The sequence below is a fragment of the Solanum tuberosum genome, unplaced genomic scaffold (assembly GCF_000226075.1).
Source record: "Solanum tuberosum cultivar DM 1-3 516 R44 unplaced genomic scaffold, SolTub_3.0 scf00386, whole genome shotgun sequence".
Taxonomy (NCBI): Eukaryota; Viridiplantae; Streptophyta; class Magnoliopsida; order Solanales; family Solanaceae; genus Solanum; species Solanum tuberosum.
Window position 1 is genome coordinate 16,818 of NW_006239320.1, and position 11,762 is coordinate 28,579.

At 33.9% G+C, this 11,762-nt stretch overlaps 1 protein-coding gene across 1 annotated transcript; it reads right to left on the reverse strand.

The window, feature by feature from the left end:
- Positions 1 to 3,886: 3,886 nt before the first annotated feature.
- LOC102584694 (probable LRR receptor-like serine/threonine-protein kinase MRH1) lies at positions 3,887 to 9,476 on the reverse strand. The gene is made up of 14 exons (XM_006362326.2): positions 9,293 to 9,476; positions 8,606 to 9,067; positions 8,361 to 8,493; positions 8,097 to 8,168; positions 7,442 to 7,585; positions 7,189 to 7,332; positions 6,289 to 6,384; positions 6,152 to 6,204; positions 5,583 to 6,056; positions 5,184 to 5,374; positions 4,916 to 5,048; positions 4,667 to 4,821; positions 4,390 to 4,575; positions 3,887 to 4,297 (listed from the first exon to the last, which is right to left on the reverse strand). Exons 2-14 carry the CDS (start codon positions 8,718 to 8,720, stop codon positions 4,049 to 4,051), a joined length of 2,145 nt encoding a protein of 714 aa, XP_006362388.1. The 5' UTR covers positions 8,721 to 9,067; positions 9,293 to 9,476; the 3' UTR covers positions 3,887 to 4,048.
- Between the last annotated feature and the right edge of the window lie 2,286 nt (positions 9,477 to 11,762).

Genomic DNA, 11,762 nt, shown 5'->3' on the forward strand with positions numbered 1-11,762 from the left:
CCACTCTCCCAGATCTCGCTCTCTCACTCGCCTCTCTCACTTTATACAATTGATCTTTTTGTATATGTATACCAAAGCAGATTATACAACTGCTTTCTTTTGTAGATGTATAGCGAAATATACATATTTATGTTTGCTATGGAGCGCAATTATGCAAACTTTGCTATAGCATACAAATATGAATTTTGTGTTTGCTATATGTGAAAGTTGCTCAACTAAAAACCACCTCGAGTCACCCAGCACTCATACCCATTTCAAAAGAGCTTTACTCCCAAAATATCCCTAAAAAGAAGAAGAATAAAGATGAAGAAGTGATGTATCAATTTTCTCATTCTTTAACCATACTTTTTGGGTCCAGTTTGGAGTATCAGTGTGAGCCCATATCAGATCTTAACTCCACGTCCATTTGTTTTAGAAAAAGTCCATAGTTGTTTCAACACGAAGCCCATCAGTATTCCTTTACTAATTGATTGTACACATTGAAATTTTGTAGGACTCTACAAGACGTGTTCAATTTGAGTTGGGATTCTACAAGATGTGTTTAATTTCAATTAAAATTCTTGAAGGCTACTCAACCCTAAACCCATTTCATGCTTATATAAATGTATTATATTCCCTTGAAAATGCATCTCGAATATCTCAAATATTCCACAAACTCATGAAATATTCATAAAGAGATCAAATCCAAATCATCTTAATTCGAGAAATATACCATGAACCGCCCTCGAATTGTGAATATCAAGTCCAAATCATCTTAATTCGAGAAATACGCCACTAACGACCCTCGAATTACGAATATCAAGCCCAAAGCATCATAGTTTGAGAAATACGCCACTAACGGCCCTCAAATTATGAATATCAAGTCCAAATCATCCTAGCTTGAGAAATACGCCACTAACGACATGTAGATCAAGTCCAAATCATCTTAGTTAGAGAAATACGCCACTAACGACCCTCAAATTATGTAGATCAAGTCCAAATCATCCTAGGTCGAGAAATACGGCGCTAACGGTCCTCGAACTATGAATAAATATCTTATGAGAGAAGAATCAAGGAATAACAGAATTGTACCCGCTATCTTGATGAATAAAATTATGTTTCTTCATTTTTTTTATGATTGTAATTTTTTTTCTGTCACTTTAAAATTTGTTGCAAACACCGATATCTTAAAAAGAAGAGGGAAATTTTCTTAAATAGCAATATTTATGCCTCTAATAACAAATAAATGATGATATTATTAACACTCGAACTAAGTTTTGTTTCAAATTAACCTTTAATAAAGTGTTTCAATTAGACACTTTTAATTCAAACTTCAAAACAATTTTGGTGTATGTTTACAGTTGTCTATTAAATAATTAAATTTACTATGTAAAATATGTCATTTTCTTTAATTATATGCATTTATCTTATGAATAATAGATTTTAATTTTTTTTTGTATTTTTACCTTTTCATATTTTTAATCACTTAATGATAATTTAAACCGGCCCAAAAATAGTTTACCACAATTCATGCGACGAAGATTATCCAAAATTGTATAAAGTAATACTATATCCTTCTCATTCCATATATCAACGTAGAAGTTAACAAAGTAATTAAGAGAAATTAAGTGAAAATATTTAGTGACAGCATACATGCATGAGATAAAAATATTTGTGGTGCATTGGTGGAGTGTTTCACCCTTAATCAAAGGTCTCGGGTTCGAGCTCTAGATATGAAGAAAATTTTGTTGAAAGCGTCACCCCCATATGAACCCTGCAGTGCATGATTCAAATTTGATCAAAACTCCAATATAGACTCCAAACACCGAGAAAACAAAAATATGTGAAAGAGGGCCAGGTTCATGGCCCAAATAAGTCAGTGAGTGATGATACCACATCAGATATGTTCCAATTTCCATGACTTGTCACTCTGTATGAGTATGACTAGATCCGACTAATATATACTTGTGTTTGTGTACCTAGTCGTTGTCGATGATCTCCAGATTATTAGCAACATCAACATGTGAAAGTGGCTACAACGTGTAACCTCTCTTCATGACACGTTTCATTGCCTTTGCCTACACACACTCTACATGCTCTTTTCCAAAATTGCCTCTTCAATCCCATCAAACATCACCAACTTAGTACAGGTTCTATTCGTTCAACGATAGTTATCCATTATACTATTTTGGAATTTTTAATAACATTTATCAATTTTATAAAGTTAATGAATAATTTTATCTAATTTATTCTTATTATTAATTATAGTTATTTTTTATTATATTTTTTAAAATATTATATTTATGATATTCAAATGGTGATACAGTAAAACTATTCTTTTATTTATAAGTTCTTAAAAGTGTGTAAAATCAATAGTAGAAGTTAAACTGGTTCCCCCACTATCCTTGCGCGTAAGGCATGCAGAGGTGTAGCAGCCACGCAACTCCTTTTCTTTTGTAGCATTGCCACTTGTTTTCTCGCTCTATATATTTGACTGTTTTTTCTTGTTCAACTCATTTTCTCAATTAATTAATGCATCACTTTTCTCATTTACAACTATCAAAAAATCAACAAAAATGACAAGCCAAGTAGGGGAAAACTTCAGAAAATACTTCGAAAATTGGATGATTCAACTTGAAGAGTTACTGAAACAACTTGTTATTGTACCTAGGGAAACCTCATACGTCAATGATCATGAGTCATTAGTGAGCAAAATGACCACACATCACAAAGACTACTACACAGCCAAATGGGCCGCAGCCCATGAAGACATCTTAGCATTTTTCACACCAATGTGGCTTAGCCCTTTAGAAATTGTCTACTCATGGATCACAGGGTGGAAGCCTTCGATGGCGTTTCGATTAGTCGGTGGAGGAGCGTTTTCGGATGAGCAATTGAAGAATATTGATGGTTTGAGGGTGAAAATTAGGGGAGAGGAAGAGAAAGTGGAGAGGGAAATGGAGAGGCAACAAGTGGCAATTGGGGATAGAAAAATGGTGGAATTAGCAAGGATTAAAAATAGTGATAATAATGATGAGTTGGTAGAGTTAGCGTTGAAAGGGTTAAGGATGAGTTTAGAGAGGGTAATGAAAATGGCAGATTGTGTTAGGCTTAAAACGTTGAAAGGTTTGTTGGAGATATTGAGTCCTATACAGAGTGTTGATTTCTTGGCTGCTATTTCTACCATTCAAATTCAGATGAGGAAAAGGGGAAGAAAAAGAATGAATGTTGCCAAATTTAATTAGTGATCTCCGATCCAGGTTTTGTATTAAGAAAATTTGGCTAGTTTGAGAGTAGAGTATCGATTTCCTTTTATTGGAACGGCTTTTTAATTAGCTTTTGTTAGTGTGTTACACGTAATCTTTTAGGTTTTTTGAGTAGTCCAAATTTGTACTCTCTATGTTCCAATATTGAGTTGAAGTTAAATTACTCTTTTTTCTCATCTTTGATTTTCACTAAGAAATTAAGTTTAAAATGACTTTCATAATCAACGCTTCCAATTTCACCATTTCACCCATCATCTCATTTTCTCATACACTAAAAAATGAAAAAATATAAAATGTTCAAATAATACAACCGCACCTTTCTCTTTTTTCATCATTCCTAGTAATACTACTAAGTATTTTTTTTTTCTCTTCACACACAATAGCCTGACAACATCAGGAGGCATTCAATGATCTCACCATCTATATGTAGGAGAAAGAAAATGACCCACACAACCACATGCATGTGTAGAGATCTCTTGTGCTATTTGGATCATGATTGAGTTTCTCTTGCCACAATTTCCAAGAATCTATGCTGAGAGAGAACAGTGAACACCCCTGTTCAAATCCTCTTTGATCACAAAAGGGGATGCACCATTATATATATATAAAAATATACCACACAAGGCAACTTATGGCGAAGAAGGCAGAGAGAAGTATTAAAAGAATGAACTAATATATTTAGAACAGAAAAATGTGGTACACAGGACTTGCAGTTGACATTAAGTGAAGTATAATTCAGAACATTTATGCATAGCAAAGCAACTCTCTACTTACATACAAAAGTAGACACAATAGTCAGTATATTAGGCTGCCTCAGAGGATAGGATCTCAAGTTCAGCCCACCACAGGGGAGATAGCCTTGGAACTGCAGCATCAGGGGAGATATCAATCGCTTCCCTTAGCTTTTTAATCACTTCTTTTATTGTTGGTCTCTTCCTTGAATCTTCTCCAAGACATTCTCTCATCACCTCACACATAACCATAAGCTCATTATTCTTGAACGACTTCAATTTTGGATCAACCAACTGTCTATCGTTAAGGCATTGCTCCGCCTAAACAAAAGCAGAGAAGAACGTTTCACTAGTCTATATTAAACACCGAAGAAAATAAGGGATTTTCGTATAAAATAGAGTTAGATAGATACCCAGCTCATAAGAGAATCTCGTTCCGTATAAGGTGACTTTCCAGAAATTACTTCCAGCAACAAAATCCCAAAGTTATAGACGTTTGTTTCGGGATCAGAAAGTGGTCGCAGCTCAGAGTTCTCTAGATCACCACTAGAGGACTTTGACTTCACCATTATATCTGACCAGAAAGCAAGCTCTGTAATCTGTGTAAATAAAAAAAGATCCGTTCAATTCAAGACATTACACGAAGTAAAACGTTTCTAAATTCAATGTGGTATACGAAATAAAGCATACCTTAGCAGCATAATCGTCTGTAAAAAATATGGAGTGTGAATTCACATCAGAATGCGACAGAGGAGGATTCAAATTGTGCATGTACTCGAGACAATATGCTGTTCCCATTATAGCTCGTACCCTTGCAGGCCAGTCAAGAGGTTCAAGTTCATCATCTGAAACAACAAAACATGTAGACTGCATTAATCAAAACCAAATCACAAAAATGATTAGCTTGAAGCTTGAAACTTGAACTATTAACTAGTTTACCATGCAGATGCTCGAAAAGTGTTCCATTTGTTGCATACTCGAAGACCATCATCCTAGTGAAAGGCTCATCTTCCTCGCAATATCCAATTAGATTAACAAAATTCTTGTGGTTTATCCTTGAGAGTGAATCGATCTACCCAAGCGCACAATAAGTAGAAATCTTATAAGTAAAAAAACCGAGACGACTAGGATATTTCAACAGAAAGAGTGAGATGGTAATAAGTTATGAAGCAGTTTTTTATTTGTGAAGGAGATGGCAACTACTAACCTTCTTCCTGAAGGCCAATTCAGAACGCTTGGACCAATCTTTCAAAGAATTTATAGCAGTTGACACAACAGCAATCTCTACTCCACTCGATAGAGTTCCCTTGTAGACTGTAAATGCATCTTGATGGCAAACTATGTTGCTAAAATCCTCGCATGCATTTTCAAGCTCCGGCCTGTTTAGTTTTGGGACCCCTGCAAAATTGATTTCATGCATAAGACATGAGAAACAATATAGCACAGGAGTATTAATACATGCTTTTAACATCTTCTTGGAGTATGAAACAAAAACTATTGTAGGCGTTGAAGATTCGGATTATATCCACCAGAGAAAAATGAATCCAACAGTTGAACTAGAACATATGGATTCATCAGCTTTGACACAATATTAAATCAAAAGTACCTGTAATAAATGCTTTCTGCAGCTGTCCACTCAATCCAGTCTTCCAAGGGCCTATTGTTTGCGCAGCTTTGCTCTTGCAGATGATTATCAGGCACACAAAAACAGCAACCAGAAAAGCCCCAATGCCAATTCCTATATACTTCCATGTACTTCCAGACTTTCCACCAGGTGGGGCTTGACTAGCAATTGGCTGTTTAACAGCATCATTAGAGTGTCCCCCAGGATTTGGAGGCGGATGATGATCAGGTGTGGTCCGTGATGGTGTAGTCAGAGGAGGAGGAGGAGCTCCTTCAGTACTTGGCACAGCACGAAATGAACCACTACTTCTGCTGCTTGGAACAGGATCAACAGGTCCCAATGGTTTCCCTCCGTTAGCAGGAGCAGCAGCAAAGTTACTGGATTGCTCAGCTAACTTACGGCGTTCAATGTTTGCTTGATTCTCTACATCGTGGATATTGTGAGGCCTAGTTGAACCTGCAAAAACAAAAGAGAATAAAATACTTTTTTTTTTTTTGTGTACAATTCTTTGAAATCCAATAAAAGATATGTCACAAAATATTCTCACTCACTTGGTAGGTTGTCAGAGCAGAAGTCTGCCTGAGCATCCAAAAAACGCGGGAACCTTTTAGGAAACAAAAAAGTTGCTTCTGAACCATTAAACTTATTTAGAAAGCATAAGGTGGAAAAAACCTATTTAGTTACTTACAGTGTGAAAAAACTAAAATACCATGCTAGCATCCCTTTAATTGGTCTGAGAAAGGAGCCTATAGTCTTATATGGCCACAAACTGCCATGCCAGATGCTGCAAGAAAAAGGCACCAAATTTTCAGAGCGGAGTATGGAACTTAAAAGTGCGTGATTGAGAAATAAAACATTAGCATATTAAGAGGTAGTCTGTAATCTGACATCAGTTACAAGGGTAAAGCTGAAGGTACTTGTCCAAGATGAGTATCTCGATCCAGAATTCAAACAGAGTCAACGGGATGAATAGAATAAATTTATTCATATAGCTGGCTGAAGTTTCATGCTACGAAACAGGAATATGATAATATCCAAGTGTTCTTCTACTCATGGGAAAGAGTAACCACATTTCCAGCAATTTTAGTGGTTAATGTACAGAAAAGTCGACAAAATAAACAAATATTATGCAATAGATCAGTCAAATTTCCACATAAACAGATCTTGATGAATAAGAAGATGAATCACAACTTTAGAAACACTAAACTCTAATCCCCTATGAATATTAGGGTTGGAGACAGGAAAGTATCAAGTGCCCCATGGCATTGCTTTCGACAATCACCATCATAGTTGCTTCACTATTGTAAGGAAAGTATGAGAGATTAGTGGGGACACACTATGCATAGAAAATGTCTCAAAGATCTTCAGTGCAACTCCATGGGATAATTGCTTGCACTTAATTTAATGTTAATACCAAACTTATAGCAGGAGGTAGTTAGTATGAAAGTAGTATATTGGTATATGTTCCTCAAATGATGGATTTTATGCATTTTCAATATAATTGAACATAGAAACAAGTCTGCGACTTTAAAATGCAGCACAGCTGAAACATGAAGATAAAAGGACCAAACAACTACGGAAGTCTTACCAACGCCCAAATTTTCTATTTATGCAACCAGTTCCGGCAGCAACACCAGAGGTGAGGTAATCATCAAATTGCAATTCCGAGAGCAGATGAAGCTTTCTGATCTCCAAAGGGATCTTCCCTTCGAAGTTATTGTCCCTAATCAACCTGGAAAAGAAGTATCAAGCACAATTCAAAAACATTTTGTTAGCAATGTTGTAGCATAAATACATACAAATATATTATAAGACGGAAACACAACAAATTATCAACTTACAAGCTTCTAAGTGATTGCAAATCTCCTATTACTGCTGGAATTCTTCCAGTCAAATTGTTGTTCTTAATGTCAAGCACTTCCAGCATTCTGAGGCGTCCAAATTCTTTAGGAATAGCACCAAAAAGACGGTTTTCAGAAAGCACACTGTGGAAGAAAAGCATTCAAAGAGGAAGAAAGTTTATTAATACATAGTACATAGATGCAGAACAGAAGGTGAAACATTGATTACCAGAAATCTACCCAATTCACTTTATACATTTTTCTTTGGGAAAAAAAAAAGGTAAAGTTTTTCTTTGGTGCAATTTGCATGACCAAATATGCTAAATATCCCAATGTATATGACGCTCTTTATATTTTGAGACATCTCCTAAGTAACAAATGGGAACGAAAAAGGGAAACCTGTACTGACCAGACATGTAAATTTAGTGCAATTTCAAATTGTATAGTGATAAGATAGTGTCTACCAAGATAGGGAAGTATTAGTTCCATGACATAGCACACTAAATATTATTTCTAGACTAAGACCAGAATCATGAAAGCATTTCGTAAGTAGAAAAAACCATCAATGATTGGAACAATCTTTTTTCAGATGATGAGGTCAGGAATATGAGCTAAAGAAACAAATGAGAAGCATATAAGTATAGCTGAAGCTTACAGTGATTTTAAGTGAGTCAGATTTCCAAGTTCTGCTGCGAGTTTTCCTTTCAACGAATATCCATGAAGGTCCCTAAATAGAGAACAGACAAATGAGTTAACAATATCCGAAGAACCACAAACAGAAAAACTCACAACTCAGTGTTTGCACTTTGTCTGTCATTATCATTTCAACAGGCTTGTCGATAGCAAAGCAACACATATAAATTTATAAGAAAAGGATTCACACTAGGAAATTTTTGGGTATATTTAACAAGAGACTTACAACATTTGCACTCTCCCGTCCATACACTGGACACCAGACCACAAGCACGGGTCACAATGATCTGAATTCCAGTTTTCAAGAATGCCATACGGATCAGAATCCACTTTCACGCGGAATCTCAATAGTGCCAATCCTGTTTCTCACACCAACAATAATTAGCAAACAAGAAAACATACCAAACACTTAAAACTAGCCTAAGACAGAACTACAAAACCAATAGAACTGTACTCAAGTATAAGAATTACCTTCCGAATTAAGAGAACAACAACCGCGAATATCCAAAATGATAATCAAAAGAGCGAGATACGACAATTTGATTCCATAAGTGTTCCATCTACCACCCATAGCTTGCACAACCATATGGATCAGTTGTTGAGGCAGTAACAATATCTGTCAACAGCGAGGACTCTATACAAAATCGCCAGCTTTCTTGTACAAAATTACTCTCCAAACAATTGAATTCACTCGTAAATATAAACAAGTTGAAAAAAAGGAGAGCAAATACACCACTGTTTGCTTATCATTCAATTTTTACAATGTAAAACTATATTACAAGTTAAAAGAAAAACTATTAACCCTATTGATACAATGGACAAAATTGGGGTCTCTCATTTTTCCCAGTTTCTAAAATTTAGACTATAACAACATCTCCCTCACCAAACACTTCCACAAACTCGATTGATTAATCTCCAAGATTCAATTTTTATCTGGAAAATGAATAAACACAAAAGAAAAAAATTAGTAAAAATATGTTTCTTGAAAAGGGGTTGGTGAAAAACCTAAGAACACTTCACAAGCCCCATCAAAAAAAGAGAGAAACAGAAAAAGAAAAAGAAAAGATGATGAGGGAATAACTGAATTTGCAAGCAATCAAAAGAAAAATAAAAATCCAAAAACCCAAAAGATGGTAAAATGTAAAGAGTAAAACTTACCAGACAAGAATGAAATCTTTTTCTGCTTTTTATTGCAGAACTGGAAATGACAATTCGTCACATTTCTTGAAAAAAAGCCAAAAATCAAATAACTGCAATAGGAAAATGCAGGTGGTGGGACAAAATTTATTTTTTTCTTTTTTGAAAAAAATTAAAGAAATAACAGAGATTGAAGAAGAAAATTGAAATCACACAAGAAAAAATCAATCTTTTTTTTTGTGAAAAATAGTGTAATATCTTTTCTTTTTTTTCTTGACTGCAGTTTGCAGGGTGATTTCAAAACAGGGGCTTCTTTTCAACTATTTTTTTTCTCAGAAATATGGTTGAGGAGGAACAAGAGGGAAAATATGGGGAAATGGTGGGAAAAAAAAAGTTTTTTCCTCTCTCTTGTTTCTCTCTCTACAAGATTTTTTCTCTTTTTTTTTTTTTTTTGGTTTTGTCTCCCCTGACACAAAGCTACCATCCCGGCAAGCAAAGTCTCCTGTTCTTCTCTTCCATTTTTTTAATTATTTTTTAAAATTTTATTTTCCGTCATTTTCATTTATTTTTTTAATATATTAAAATATGTTTTTGTAAAATTATGATAAAGACGGGCCCAGTATCCAGGTGGATTAACCGTAAACTGCCGGCCGGGTGGGCCCCTACATACGAAGACTTACGGCCGTTGACTGGGTCCCACAAATAATACGTGCCATCCTGTTATCCTCAGCTTCCTAAATTCTGGAATTATCTTATTCGAAGGTGAGATAAAATAATATCTACCTGAATGGAGGATAAGGTAAAATATTTAGGATTACGATTGAAATTAAATTTATGCGTTATTTGGTTGAAGCTATATTTCACATACCAAACGAAGTATTTGGTACGCGAGAGTCGTTTGATGGTTATCCCAAAATTAATTTTGAATTAAAATATATTTTATTTGATTGAAGATATAAATTTAATATTTAATATGTGGGATGAGATGAAATATCTGAAGATTAAATTTTGAGATTTAGTCTATACTATAAATTTATCTTTAAGATAAAATTATACGTTTCGTTCATGTACCAAACGACTCTTAATTGTATAAACTGATAAAATGTTAAATTTGACTAAGGATATATTATATTAGAAATAAGTAATCCCTCCTAAGTCATAACTCATGCGGGTATTTGTTTGACGGCGTAAAATGAAATATAATTTATATTATCAGTTTACATCTTAATGTCAATGATATTATATACATATATTATATGGAAACCTATATTATCAAAGGTAGTCATATTACTAGACATGAAAATCCGTGTTAGCATGGATATTGTTGTTTTCTTAGATTCAATTTATGTGATACGGTGGAAATTAGAGAATTATTCAAAATTTATATTATTTTTAAATAATTAATTATTATAATTTATAATACTTTTTACATCATTTTAAATAATATATGTTACTCTATTATGCCAACTTTTAAAAGGTAAGGACTCAGATTCATATTTCCTTCTTTTCCATATGGACAATAAATTTCCTTTAAGAAAATAATAATTAAAATTTAAAATTCACAACAATATTCATAGTAATTGATTTCAAATAAGATGAGTGTTACAATCTTTATTAATCCTCTTTCTTCCTATTTTTATATACTCAAGACTTTTGAGCTTGAATTTAACTTTACTTAAATTTAAGGGCTTGAAACTTGATCTTAAATTTAATGGGTTTGATCTTGACTTGTTACTTGAATTTAATGGTATGAAGTTTGATCTTAAATTCAGTGGTCTTGAACTCTGAAACTTGTAGAGAAATATTTGAGTGCTTGAATACTTGTAGTTTTTAGAGAAATCTACGAAGTTTGATCAACGAGCTCTCTTTGTATTCTTATTAGAATTTTGATCCTTTTTTTCTAAATTATAATTGTAGAATGAAAGAGTTGTGATGAGGACAAACTCTTTTCGACCAATAAGATTGAAGTTGACATGGCAATATTTGATTGGTCAGAGACGTGACATATTTTCGTTGGCCTTTAATCTGACTATGCATGTTATGTCATTTTGACATATGGCATGATCCTATTGACTCTTTTATATGATTATCATGTCATGTTATTTGACACGTAACATCAGTCTAAACATCTAAAATAAGATGGCATCTCGAGCTTAACAAATTGGGCTCATCATTAGAAGCCCAAGTCAATGGATTAGCCTAAAAAAATTAAACTTCAATTATATTCGCATTTATTAAACTTACTAGATAATGTTGCCTGTGCTATGCACGGGCCCAATAATATAAATGATATGTTTTGAGGCTAATAATCGAGTTTTTGAAGCGATTGTTTGCGTGGATAAAGGAATAAGTTTTTTTATCACAAACCTGTACTTTCTTTGACGCTATTTAAGGCATAATAAGACTACTCACATAAAACATTTTTGAAATATTTTATGTTGTCAATTATCATGATTTATAGTATTTTTACGCAATTTTTAAATATAAAAAA